At 39.7% G+C, this 14,859-nt stretch overlaps 1 protein-coding gene across 1 annotated transcript in view; it reads right to left on the minus strand.

Moving 5' to 3' along the window:
- Positions 1-212: 212 nt before the first annotated feature.
- cenps (centromere protein S) overlaps positions 213-14,859 on the minus strand; it is a 31,457-nt gene continuing 16,810 nt past the window's right edge. Inside the window, exons 3-5 of the mRNA XM_072586101.1 lie at positions 9,144-9,177; positions 7,086-7,152; positions 213-802 (exon numbers count right to left, since the gene is read on the minus strand). Coding sequence (XP_072442202.1) covers positions 650-802; positions 7,086-7,152; positions 9,144-9,177 — 254 coding nt within the window. The 3' untranslated portion in view covers positions 213-649. The remainder of the gene's footprint in view (positions 803-7,085; positions 7,153-9,143; positions 9,178-14,859) is intronic.

Here is a 14,859-nt window from a genome sequence, read left to right on the forward strand (position 1 = left end):
AATCCCTCCTTCCTCCTCTATGTTCTTCTCTCAAGCTGCAGGCCTGTCCATCTGACAGCCAGCTCCCAATGCTAATCAGGACCTGCATTAATTGAATAGGTCTTGAGGAATATCCGTTTTGTTTGTTTTAACCTCAAAGTAGAAGCTTTGCTTCTTCCTGTTTCTGAAGGAATATTTAGCCTAGTATTTTACAGAAACACAATGAAACAATATAAAATTATTATATCAGATTTAATGAAAAATTTGAATACTGATAAAACATTAAGTCATCAACAATATTACTTTACACAGGCAAATTAAACATTCCAATTAAGAATGCAGACACTCATTTCAACGCATCCAAAATGCATCGGAGATAACCTTACTTATGATGAATGATACATTGTAAATTGTACTCCAGAAGGTACTGGTCGTCACTTACAAAATCAGTCACCAAGGCAGACTGGCATCTATTTATCTGAACCTCATCTTATTTGTTAGTTTGCATAACCATTTCAAACTATGTCACGCAAATTTGGTGTTCACTTGTATCATCAAATCTTCAAAGAGAGGCATGGGAGAATTTGTTGTGGAAAATTTGTTGAGAGCGATCTCACTTTCTGTACTAGGTCAGAGATAAGCTTTCTATTTGAAACGTCTTTTCTGTAGATTACTTGATGGCAACATCTTCACTTTCAGTTACCATGGGCTCAAGGTGGTGATTGGATTTCTTCTTTCCTTTTCCTGTTGTGACTGCTCTCTTCTCTTTCTGCTCTGCATTACTGGAAGCTAGTTCATTACATTTCTCTGTAATGAAGTTCAGCTGGAAAAGCAAGAAATCAAACTTTCAAACATTGAGTAATATGCTTTATGTAGAATGAAAGCATGGTATCAAGTCTATCAAGTCTGCTTGGGAGCACAACGAACCAACACTTGTATCTGGATTGCCACTTTGTGTGCCTCACCATCAATTTAAAGTCGCTAGTCAGTTTCCAGTTGGTCTATTCTCCAATCAAAGGTTTGATGACATGAGTATTCAGGAGGGAGAAAGCCTGACCTTCACTATCATTTTATTCATAAAGCTGTTAGCCTTGCCAGTGAAATAAATTGTCATACCATCAGCTGCTTTCACTGTTGAGATTGGAAGCAATTTTCCATTGTATGGTAAGGAGACTCAAAGACTAGGGATAGAAGCTAACATACTCTGACTGAGGAGGAGCGACAAGCGCAGTTCCCCAGGGATTTGTACTGCACTGATGCCTCATCTTTCTATCATTTATACCAATGGCTTGGTTGAAGGAATGGAGAGCTGGATATCTAGTATACACTGTAGGTGCAGTACACTTGACTAGTATAGTATAATTCTTTAAAGACATGTTAATTAAAGCAAACCCTAATAAAGACATTATTGTACAACTGCTACGTCAACACTTCAAATCATTCTGAGTAAGCCAGCATTAATAAATTAGGTAAAAACAATCCCTGCAGATGCTGGAAACCAGATTATGGATTAGTGGTGCTGGAAAAGCACAGCCGTTCAGGCAGCATCCAAGGAGCTTCAAAATCGACGTTTCGGGCAAAAGCCCTTCATCAGGAATAAAGACAGCTAGCTTATCACTCCACGCTTCAGGCTCACTGCCTTTATTCCTGATGAAGGGCTTTTGCCCGAAACGTCAATTTCGAAGCTCCTTGGATGCCGCCTGAACTGCTGTGCTCTTCCAGCACCACTAATCCAGCACTAATAAATTGTCACTTTGAAATGTATAGTAGCACTGCTGCTGAGGGTGGATAAAATAAATTAAGGATCTGATCTTTGTGTTTCTGCACTCTGCTGCTTGGTTTTGATGAGGAAAGGAGGAAATGATTTGGGCTCATGATGTGGTCATTCTGTAGAAGTAGCCAAGCAACATGACATGGCTATCAAGGTATGGAAGAACAGACTCTGACTGATCTCGACAGCATTGGAAAACATTAAAATATGATTAGCTGGATACGCTCAAAGTTCTGAAAGGCACCAATAAGCTTAAAGCAAATCAGCAGCCTTGACTGGAAATCATCAACTGGCACAAAAAAAAAGAAACTGCCACTGAATCTCCAGCCGGTAGACATGCATAACAGACTCTGAGCTAAATAACTCCAAGTTGAAGTGATGGGAAGAGCTGTACAAGCGTGTAATTAAGAATAGAGTTTTGAAGCTCAACAGCAATAGTGGATTTTGTCTATGACAGTGTGTTATTAATAATGACACTGAACAGAAAACTTGCAGCTGTTCAGGATTTGGTGATACAGTGGTAGTGTCCCTACCTGAACAGGCGGTTTAGAAAATATATTAAAACACAGCTGTTTGACCCCTTAGTTAAGTCATTCTTAGTCACTGTTTGGGGGTGCTGCATTAGGTTTCAATCCTTGGGTGTCGAGGAATAAAGAATCAATGTTTCTGTACTTCACTGCTGCAGGTCAGGGTGTGCTCAGGATAAAACCAGACTCAGCTGAGATGCCCTCTACAGCTAGATATCCCACTGATACCTTTCAGTACAAGTAACAATTTAAATGGATGACTAATGAGGAGGGAGATGATTAAACATTGCATGTAACCCTAAGGAGGCAATTCTGTAGAAGGCCATTAAAACAGTACCATGTACAAGTTAACTAGAAGTGCCAAGATTATAATATTAACTGCATGAAATAAGTTTTAATTCATTAACTGGCTGACCCAGCATTTATTTGCTCTCCCTAGTTGCCTTTGAGAAGGCTTTGGTGAGCTGCCTTCTTAAACTGTTACATCCATTTAGTATAAAGACAGCCACAATGCCACAAGGGAGCGTTCCAGTATTTTGACCCAGTGACACTGAAGGAATAGCGCCAAGTCATGATGGTGAATGCTTTTGAGGAGAACTTATAGGTGATGGTGTTCACATGCAGCTGCTGCCTTGATCTTTCTCGATGGTAATAGTGCAGGTTTTGAAGGTGCTGTGCAAGGAGCTTTAGTGAATTGTAGCGCATCTGTAGCAACTAAGAATTGGTGGAGGGATTGTGGTGCCAATCACAGAGGACATAACTGGGCAATTTGCCACATTGTTGGCTAGATGCCAAGCTGTCCCAATAAGCTTCAACACCGGCTAGGGGTGTGGCTACTTCTCAAGTACATGTGGTGCCAATCAAGTGGGCTGTTCATCCCAAATCATGTCAGACTTCTTGAGTATTGCCATATCCAGGCAATTGGGGATTCCTCCAGCACACTACTGAGTTGTGCATTGTAGATGGTAATAGGCTTTGGGAGTCAGGGGGTAAGATAATTGTGGCAGAATTCCTAGCCTCTGACCTGGTCTTGTCGCCACAGTATTAAGTGCTGGTCCAGTTCACTTTTTGTTTAACAGTAATGCTTCATTTGTCTTTGGTGCGGGAATTCAATGTCAAAGGGCAGTGGTTAGATTCTATTTTATTGGAGATGGTCATTGCTTGGCACTTGTGTGGTGTGAATGTTCTTTGCCGCTTGTTAGCTCAAACCTGGATATTGTCCAGGTCTTGCTGCATTTGGACATGGACTGCTTCGATATCTGAGATGTTGCAAGTGGCGGACATTGTGCAATCTTTGGAGAATATCTCTGCATTGACCTTATGATGCGGGGCGGGGGGAAGGTGTCATTGATGAAGTAGCTGAAGATGATCAGGCCGAGGAGACTACCTCAAGGAAATCGTGCAGAATGTCCGGGAGATGAGATGATGGACATCCAAAAACCACAACCATCTTAAAGTGTGTCAGGAATTGCTCTAACCAACAAAGAGTTTTCCCATGATTCCCATTTAGTCCAGTTTTGCTAGGGCTCCTTGAAGCCATTCTTGGTCAAATGTGGCTTTGATATCAAGGACAGCAGTCTCACCTTATCTCCAGAATTCAGCTCTTTGTCAATATTTGAACAAAGGCTGTAATGAGGTCAGGAGCTGAATGGCCCTGTTAATTGTCAGTGAGCAGATAATTACTATAATTGCTGTTTGATCATGTACTATTGATGACCTCTTCTAAATTTTTGCTGGTGATCAAGTCAAACTTGTTGCATGAATTTGCCACATCATAAGGTCAATGCAGAGATATTCTCCAAAGATTGCACAATGTCCGCCACTTGCAACATCTCAGATATCGAAGCAGTCCATGTCCAAATGCAGCAAGACCTGGACAATATCCAGGTTTGAGCTAACAAGCGGCAAAGAACATTCACACCACACAAGTGCCAAGCAATGACCATCTCCAATAAAATAGAATCTAACCACTGCCCTTTGACATTGAATTCCCGCACCAAAGACAAATGAAGCATTACTGTTAAACAAAAAGTGAACTGGACCAGCACTTAATACTGTGGCGACAAGACCAGGTCAGAGGCTAGGAATTCTGCCACAATTATCTTACCCCCTGACTCCCAAAGCCTATTACCATCTACAATGCACAACTCAGTAGTGTGCTGGAGGAATCCCCAATTGCCTGGATATGGCAATACTCAAGAAGTCTGACATGATTTGGGATGAACAGCCCACTTGATTGGCACCACATGTACTTGAGAAGTAGCCACACCCCTAGCCGGTGTTGAAGCTTATTGGGACAGCTTGACATCTAGCCAACAATGTGGCAAATTGCCCAGTTACGTCCTCTATGCAACATTGTTGGCTAGATGTCAAGCTGTCCCAATAAGCTTCAACACCGGCTAGGGGTGTGGCTACTTCTCAAGTACATGACTTCAGTACCCTATTGTCAGAAAGTTGCCAGGGCAGAAAGCCTTTGCACAGTAGCCAGTGTCTCCATCCATTTCTTTATATGTTTAAGAGTTAATCAAATTGGCTGAAGACTGCAACAGTGTCCACTGCACAGTCCTTGTGGAGATGGAGTTCATTTTCACATCCATTGTATTATGCAGCAGTATATGCTGGGCCATGAATTTGCAGACTGTACTGGAATACAATTCTACTGATGACCCACAACACTTCATGGACGTCCTATTTAGTTGCTAGATTGGTTTGAAGTCAGTTCCCTTCATCACGATGTTAGTGCCACATAAGATAATGGATGTGAATATGGAACTCAGTCTCCATAATGGTCACTCTCAGAGATGCATGTGCAGCAGGCAGATTGGCAAGAAGCTAAGTATACTTCTCACCCTTATTGGTTCCCTCACCCCCTGCTGCAGATCAGGTCTAGCAGCAATGCCTGTTCAGACTCAACCAGCTCAGGCAGTTGTGATGTAGCAGTGGCATTTCTTGGTGACAGACATTGATGCTTCCACCCAGCGTAAATTCAACACTCTTACTACTCAGCGCTTCATCTAAGAGTTGTTCAATGTGGAGGAGCACTGATTTATCAGCTGGTGTAGGAGCAATATGTGGCAATCAGCAGGAGGTTTCCTTGACCATGTTTGACCTGATGCCATGAGACTTCAAGCAGTCTGGAGTCATCATTGATTGCATCATATTTTTTTTCCTTTTGCAACTTTTATCTGAAGAAATGTTTTAAAGACTGGATGAATCCATAAGAGTATATCTTGTATGTGTTATTTTACTAAAATTTTAATGGTCTGAATGCTCTTCCCTCAAGGAGCATTCTATTAACAGTACTGCAAAGAATTTAAACATCACTAAAAGGAGGTATGAAGTTGAAGCTTTTTGTCTTAAATTCATCAGGACTGGGCCCAAGAAACTTTGGAAAGAAAACAACAATTTGTAGCAACTTAAAATAGTCAAATGCAGTGTATCAAAACTAACCTGCATGATATTAGCAACCCTGATCAAACCATTATACATAATTTTTGTGTAAACATTTCAAGGCCTAAAACTGCTCATCTACACGGCCAAGAATCTTACCATTAGCCCAGCATTCTGTATTCCTATTATTCCTTCCAAAGTGAATCACCTCACACTTTTCTGCATTAAACTCCATTTGCCACCTCTCAGTCCAGCTCCGCAGCTTATCTATGTCTCTTTGTAACCTAGAACATCCTTCATCACTATCCACAACTCTACTGACCATAGTGTCAAAGACAAATGAACTAACTCATCCTTCTAGGCCCTCATCCAGGTCATTTATATAAATGACAAAAAACAGTGGACCCAAAACAGATCCTTGTGATACCCCACTAGTAACTGACCTCCAGTTTTCAGCTAGCCAATTTCTGATCCAAACTGCTAAATCACCCTCAGTCCCATGCCTCTGTATTTTGCGCAATAGCCTACTGTGGGGAACCTTATCAAACACCTTACTGAAATCCATATGCACCACATTAACCACTTTACCCTCAGCCACCTGTTTGGTCACCTTCTCAAAAAACTAAGGCTTGTGAGGCATGACCTACCCTTCACAAAACCGTGTTGACTATCCCTAATCAAATTATTCCTTTCTAGATGATTACAAATCCTATTTCTTATAACCCTTTCCAACACTTTACCCACAACCGAAGTAAGGCTCACAGGTCTCGAATTTCCAGGGTTGTCTCTACTCCCCTTCTTGAACAAGGGAACAACATTTGCTATCCTCCAGTTTTCTGGCACTATTCCTGTAGACAATGGGGACATAAGGATCAAAGCCAAAGGCTCGGCAATCTCCTCCCTGGCTTCCCAGAGAATCCTAGGATAAACCCATCTGGCCCAGGGGACCTATCCATTTTTACACTTTCCAGAATTGCTAACACCTCCTTATGAACCTCAATTCCATCAAGTCTCGTAGCCTGTATCTCAGTATGCTCCTCAACCACACTGTCTTTTTCTAATGTGAATACTGACGAAAAATATTCATTTAGCGCTTCCACTATGTCCTCGGACTCTACACACGACTGGCCCTATTCATAGTCTAGTCATTCTTTTATTCCTGATATAGCTATAGAAAGCCTTAGGGTTTTCCTTGATCCTATCCGCCAATGACTTTCTGATGTCTCCTCCTGGCTCTTCTTAGCTCTCTTTAGGTCTTCCCTGGCTTTCTTGCATCAAGGTCCTGATGAATGTAACATGAAATGTTTCACCTTCATGTCTCTGTTTGGTATTGTGTAAATACTGTTAAGCCTTAGAGTATTTTAAATTGTGAGGGCAAAATTTCATGACAAACATGAACGAAAAAAGTGCAATTTCACCAGTGCTTTGCTCCTCCTTGCTAGCAGTTTCACATCATCTGTGTTGACAGTGGTGCGCTTTCCATGTCTGTTGAAAGATATTAAAGTGAACTCTGCGTTACTAATCTGGAAATTACTTTGAGAAATATACTTATTCTTCAGGAGAAATTGCATTTCTTAATGTTTAATTTAAAAAGCCACATCAGCATTTGAGGATAGTGTCATAATGCAATTATCATCGAACTAACAATAGACAGATCAGCCAAACACTCCTGGGACATGGGTTAACATTCCACCATGGTAGCTGGTGGAATTTCAATTTCATTAAAGGATCTAAAATATAAAGTTAGTCTCAATAATGGTGATCATGAAACTATTGTAAATTATATGATTTTCTTTAGGGAAGGAAAACTGATATCCTTACCTGGTCTGGCTTGAAGGCAACCCACTGCAACATGGTTGACTGCCTTCTAAGAATGGACCAGCATGCCATTGAGTTCATGGGAAATTAGGGATGGCCAACAACCAGAGCAACTCTCACATCTCCAAGAATAATATGGTGTAGGCTATCATATACATCTTGCCTTCAGTGCTGTATTACCCATTCTCTCCTTCAGAAGAGATGGAACCCAGGGATTCTACATTGTTTCAGTCATTTTCAAATGGACCTGGTGTTAAACAAAGATGACCAAGAAGCTATCGCCCTGGTCTCAGCAGCACTTCTGTACTACTAACAGTCAACATCCAAATGGTAATAAAGCACAAGTGAAATTCTCAGAACATTTTACAATATCAAAGTTAACAAGCCATTCATCCATTTTATCAAAAGCCAAGCTAAGTGAGTTCCTTGGATATTCATTGGATATGGATGCTCTGCAACACATCTCAGGCAATTTAATTAAACTCACAGGGTCGGGGGAAAAACAAGAGAGGTATTTGTTTCTCTTCTATCGCTCTGTCAGGCAAATAAAACAAATGTTTTGAAAATAGATGTCAGGAATAGACAAATCCCTTGAGTGAGCCATACCTGCAAGTGGCATCTTAAAAGCGTAAAAATAAAACTTCATTTTGATTCAAATAAATATTTGGTGTGCCCTATCCTCTTTCCCTAAAACCATCCAACAGTTTTGACAGGATTATATTATACTGAAGCTTCTTCAGAGAAGTCACAAGGATTGCTGATCAATAAAGTGACATGAAACAGCAAACGAGATTTTATGAATACACATTAGCTGCAGCAGAGTATAGAATGTTAGTTTTGTAAAGTTTCTCACATGCACTCCAACTGGATTGCGCTTCATGTTGAAAATATGGAATTTCCCAAATCAGAAATACTGGCTACAATCACTTAACAACGCTCACCCAAAATGAGAAAAGAAAAATATGCCATACAACTTCTACTTTTGCAAATATGCATAAAAATAGTCAAGGAATTTCAAAATTTTAGTCTGAAAGGATTGATCTCACAAGATGCACTTTCAAATTCACTTGGAACGAGCTAAAGCGTTACATATGGAAATCTGTGGAATTAAAGTTAAGCTGGAAGGTTCATTTCCAGAGGTTTTGTTACCCTACTCAGTAACATCTTCAGTGGGCCTCTGGGCGAAGCACTGCTGATGATTCCTGCTTTCGATTTATGTTTGGGTTTGAGTTGGTGATGTCCTATGGTGGACATCACCACAGGAAATGACATCACCAACCCAAAGAAATACAAACATATAAATGGAAAGCAGAAATGATCAGCAGTGCTTCACCCAGAGGCCCACTGAAGATGTTACCTAGTAGGGTGATGAAACATCTGGAAATGAATTGTCCAGCTCAGTGAGCAAACCTACTTCCAGAACCTCAACCTGAGCTACAAAGTTTCTCAAAACTCACTAAGTTAAAGTCAAGAGGTTTAAAACATATCTGAATCTTTTTTCAAACTCTTACAGCTTATTTTGCTGAACCAATGTTTTCCTTCTCGTCATCAGCTGATCTCCATTCTAACGGTGCTCATACAGGGTCCTCTCTCATCAGGGATTTAACCATATCAAGATGCTCTTATATTGCCTTATACACTGGCGAAACATTACTTACTTTGCAAAAAGCTCAAGGTCCGTAGCAAAATTCTCTGAAAAAAAAAATGGAAAAAGGTATTCAAAATAACTAATATCTCAAACGTTTATAGATCATGAAGGACCACAGATTAAAACGCAACACACTCATCAGTCACGAATCAACAGATTCCAACTTTTTATATAAAGAAGCTCAAGATTTAACAGCAAAATATTCCCAAATAAGTCTTACCTGCAATAAAAGCCTCAGCCAATTTCTGAGCTGGTGAAGATGAGATCTTGTATGAACAGAGTAAAGTCAGGACTCAGGCCATTCATAACCTCCCCACATACAAATTTCATAGGGGTGAAGGAGGTTAAACATGACCTGCAATGTCTAAATGAGGCCTAACCAAGACAAAGCTTTCAGCTGCCAATGGTATAATAAATCCGTTTGTGAATGCAATCCAAGCCAATTTCAGACTGCTAACATCAGGCTCAACAGACTGTCAGATTTCATGGTCCCTACAACTCTCGAAGAACTTGTGAATATTTGTCTGTTTTTACATCTCAAAGTGTTTCACAGCAATTCAGTACCTTTGGAACATACTGGAGTGAAGAGAAGCATGATACAGAAAAGGAAAAGGTTACATCCAACAGTCCCTAGCAGTAACTACACCGTCACTTGTAGCTGGTGTGGGAGAATCTACTGGACATGGATACGCCTAACTGGCCATTAGTAGGCCTACAAACCTTTCTAAAACCTTTCTCCATGAAGAACTATCAAGAACCAATACACAAGAAAATAACAACAAATGTGCACACAGAGAAAAAAAAAATTGCTGGAAAAGCTCAGCAGATTTGGCAGCATCTATGGACAGAAATCAGAGTTAACATTTTGGGTTGAGTGACATTTCCTCAGACTTTTCTCCACAGATGCTGCCAGACCCGCTGAGATTTTCCAGCAATTTCTGTTTTGTTTCTGATTTACAGCCTCAGGTTCTTTGGATCAGTCACAATTACCTGAAATAGCAATACAGCATCTGCAGTTCTTTCAGTTTTTATTGTGTGCACACAGTCTAATAAGATACAGTAAGATAAATGACAAGATAATCTTCATTTTGGTGCTGTAAAGATAAATATTATACAGGATACCAACACAAGTTCTCTTCTTTTTGTATAGATTCTTCAGATCAGTCACAATTACCCGAAACGGCAATTCACCATTTCATCTGGGAGAGAACACTGCTGACAACAAAACTCTGAAGAACCTCAACGACAAGTGTCTAGATACAGCACCAGGTATTAACTAGATTCGCTAAATATTCGTATTAAATATAGAAAACTAAAGCAATTAATTTAAACAGTAGGACAAAATCATTGACTTGGATATATTTCAAATTTATTTTTCTTTACAAATTCACAACAGGACTTGAGCACAAAATCTCAATGCAGTTTTTAGAGTGTGCATCGACAATGGATCAAGTTAATACACGTGTCCCATTATGAGCCCACATGATAATTCTAAATTGGTTGTCTGCATAATTTCTTGTGCATTCAAGGTTAGCTAGCATGTGTTGTCTAGTTACAGAATCATATCTAATATTAGACACTGTGTTGTATGTTTTCCAAGTGTAGACTGGTTGGGTACAGTCATTTTGTTGCTTGCTGCAAACAGCTGAAAGGATGTACTGACTTATACAATTGGCCAGTCTTTGGGATGTAAGCCCCACATACCTAGCATCACACAAGCATCAAAATTCCTATACCATATTACTCATTAAGACAGAACATCTTTTGGCTTGATGGCAGCATTCTTTTAGTGGGAAACACTTCTTGAGTTGCTCCTCTATAGTACTAGCTAGCCATGAAACAGCTGGCTTCACTTGAGGCTCAAACATTTGACATACCTTACAGCAATGTGAGGGAGACTGGCCACTTTTCAGGGCCAAGAGTGACCGTCTTCAGACCTTTCATGACTTTGCACGCTATACGGTGAGAACCGAGGTTCCCTACTACTGTCCACTGCAAACTTCTTTCACTGTCAGTATATATGTTGGGATACCTACATCTGGTTAAACCATAAGATTATCCTTATTGGCAACCTCAAATAGAGCCTAAACCATTTGTTCACCCTGCAAACCCAAACATCATAATAGCACATAGTAACGTCATCCTGTTGGATAATAGCTACCCTGATGAGATCATATGCAAACTCACGAAAGGCCCTAAATCAGTCACTCAATCCTGAGAAATGCCCTGTGTCCCTCAGATTACTTTAGAGTGTGTCAAAGGCTTAAGCCACAGGTGATGTTTCATAGCTAGTTAGTACTATACAGTAACAACGCAAGTGGCATTTGCCACAAATAGAATGTTACAGGGTCTTGTTACGAATAGAAATAACATTTACTCGTACCGTGCCTGTCTCAACTCAACAAAATATATCGCCCTGGGATATTTCTCAGGTCAATGTCCTGACTAATCATAGTCAACTGACCTAGTTTAAAATTAAAACAAAGCCTGCAAATGCATTCTCCAGAGCAAAGACAGCTTGCCAATTAATCAGCATCCTCCTTTCTTGCAGTATAAATGTTGGTTTTCCCCTTGAATTGGCATTCTTGAAAATTTTCCTGATAAGTGCAAAAGGCTTCAACAAAATAGATATGGGCTGAGTGTTGGCAGGTGGGACTAGATTGGGTTGGGATATCTGGTCGGCATGCACAAGTTGGACCGAAGGGTCTGTTTCCATGCTGTACATCTCTATGACTCTATGTCTTTGTATTAGCAATACCCAAACTTGTCATTCATTCGTTCAATAGCTTTGATACTTTGAAGAACGTTACAACACAAACCAGAGTATATGAAACACTGAAAAGATATGAATAAAATTAATTAAAATTAAAACAATTGAAAAAATCTGTAGTATATCCATGTACTATATTACAGAATTACAGAAATATTCACCACAGATTGGAAAAAACACACTGCACTGAATAGTAACATAATCCTTTAATATACCCACAATGATCTTCAATCTCAGAAATGGCAAGAAGGGAAGAAGAATTTACTAAACAGTTGAGCCATTCCAGGTCAATACACCACATCATTGACTTGTGCCAATATGTAACCAATGTCGAGAAGGAGAGTCATCTATTGCTAACAAAGGTAGAACAGCATGGTTGGTGCTTTCCTTTCAAACACAGGAACTGTGAAATAATGCACTTGCAGATCCAGATAAGATTTTGCAGGATGCACACCTTCATGACATTCTCACACCACCATTATGCAATACCACATCCTTTAAAAATGTAACAGATGCAAAGCAGAAAACTCATTACTACTTGCAATACTGCATGACAGAACCTTTTCTAAAACTGTACATTTATCTGCAGCACAAAGCAGGTTATTGTTAAGCAAACAGTGTTGCTTCCCAGTTTGTGATGTACTTGATTTTAGAGTGAGCTCACGAACAACAAAGTAACCTACAGTAGGAATCTTTGATTTTGTTCATTCTAGATACACACTCTCCACACAGGACCTAAATGTTAGAATATTAAGACACATTTCACTCAGACGTTTTTTGCATGCATGTTGCAAAGTCTTGATCCCAATTCAGTATAATGCTCCTCTAAAAGTTGGACTCGTACAGAAACTAAAGAAAAAACCCTATTAGCTAATATTAGTCAGTGTATTGAAGTTTTAACAAGTTAATCATTGTTATCATCACCATGAAAATGTTATAAGATGTCAAGCATTGGAGCCTGCAATACTATCTGGTTTCAGATCAGGACAATAACTCTAAGCAGGAAGCAAGATATATGAAGCTGTTAAACAAAGATGGCTGAGAAAACAGAAACATTAGATATTTCTAGGAGACTAGCACCTTTGTCAGCCACACACATCATTGCAAAGTCCCACACATTTCTCAATGCACTGAAATGCTTAACCTTTTTTAAATTTAGCATTTGAAAAACAAACACGATAATGCCAACCTCTTTATATGCCTATTTACCAGCAATAGCTGCAGCAACTTACATTTACAGAACACCTTTAACATAAGAAAAATATCCCAAGAGCCTACACAAGAACAGTGAGAAAAACAAAAATTAAATATTGAGGCACAAAAGGCAACATTGAGAGAGATGGCAGAGATTTTGGCCAAAGAAGTAGTTTCTGAATAGCGTTTTAGCTGATTAAGAGGTCAAATGGTGGAGAGGTTTAGGGAGGTTTCTCCAGACTTTAAGGTTTAGGCAACTGAAGGGATTGCCACATTAGCAGAACAATTAAAATTAAAAATGCTCAAGGAGCTAGAATTTGAGCAGAATACTTATCACGGAGGGTTGTAGGACTGAAAGATACTACAGAACAAGGGCCAAAATAATTTCTCTTTTTCAAGGGCTCCTGTCAACATTTCCTCAACAACTGCTTTTTGATAGTTAGGGGCTACATTTTGATTTTCAGGAACGACCGCTTCATTCTCATTAAGTTTTTTATAAGGGAATGCTCCCTTATCTGTACTGATATACAGGGTATTTTGACTCTCCGAAGCAGACCTAGAAGGTTTTCTCAATATCCTCAATAATTAACAACTTGCCAATAACCACGAAGCCACATGCCCAAGAAATGGCTTGCTGGGAAGGGAACCAAGACAGTAATCCAAGAAATTTGCAGAATTCATTGTCAAATGGATCAGGCTAGACAGATATGCAAGCCATTTACCTTGAGTAATTATATTGAATAGGTGTTGATGTGACAATGCTGCGATGTTGAGGATAGAACAATAAATCGGAGTTTCAGTAAAACTGTTTGAGACAGCCAGGCTCCTCTGGTCGGAAATTCCAAATCCAATACTGCCTATTGTAACACCTTTTCCTGGGACAGAAGTTCATTTACATGGAGAATGTGAATTACGTTGCTGTATCAAACTGCTGCAACTACATGAGATGAATCAGCCTGTCAGTTGCCATGCCGACATAGTCAGTCAATGACAGTAAGCTACTGTACTTGGGGATACATTTAAAGGGCTACTCAATTCTGACAGGCCTGACATCTGAAGACAACAGCAGCCCAAGACGCAGGGACTTTGGGCATGAGAAAAACAGCCTCAACCTCAGTTTAGCCAGCTGCAATCAGGATGGTATAAGCTTCTTCACCATTTTGCACTTCCAAAGTGGATTTTAAACCAATGTGAGAACACAGTCATTTAAAAACTGTAAGGTTACTCAAGAAATTAGAAGGGAACACAGCTTTCATAGAATTGTATGTATATTGTGTGCTTCAAATGGTAATAAACCACATCTCATGGTAAACCACATCTCATTATTACTGTAAAATGATTCCCAATAAGTAAGCAATTAAATCAGACACACGAAAACGATACTTACACCATACTACAACAACGGTTCTCATTCGCACACCAACATCTCCTCGTCCTCCACAGATCTATTTGTGGCTCTTTCCTATGTCATATCTAAATGTTGTCGCTCAGTGACATACAAAACATACAAATTAGAAGAAGAAGTAGGTCACTTGGCCTCCTCGAGTCTATTCCACCGTATCAAATAATCATAGCTGACCCAATTACTTCAAATTCGCAGCTATCCCCGATATCAGTTATTGAAAGTTTCCTTAAGAGTTTATCTCTGCCTTAAAATTATTTAAAAACCCAGTTTCATGAAGGATGAAAACTCCAATGGCTCCAACCTTCATTAATAAAAACTCATCGGTCCTAAATGGGCAATACTTTATTTTGAACAGTG

The sequence above is a fragment of the Chiloscyllium punctatum genome, chromosome 16 (assembly GCF_047496795.1).
Source record: "Chiloscyllium punctatum isolate Juve2018m chromosome 16, sChiPun1.3, whole genome shotgun sequence".
Classification (NCBI taxonomy): Eukaryota; Metazoa; Chordata; class Chondrichthyes; order Orectolobiformes; family Hemiscylliidae; genus Chiloscyllium; species Chiloscyllium punctatum.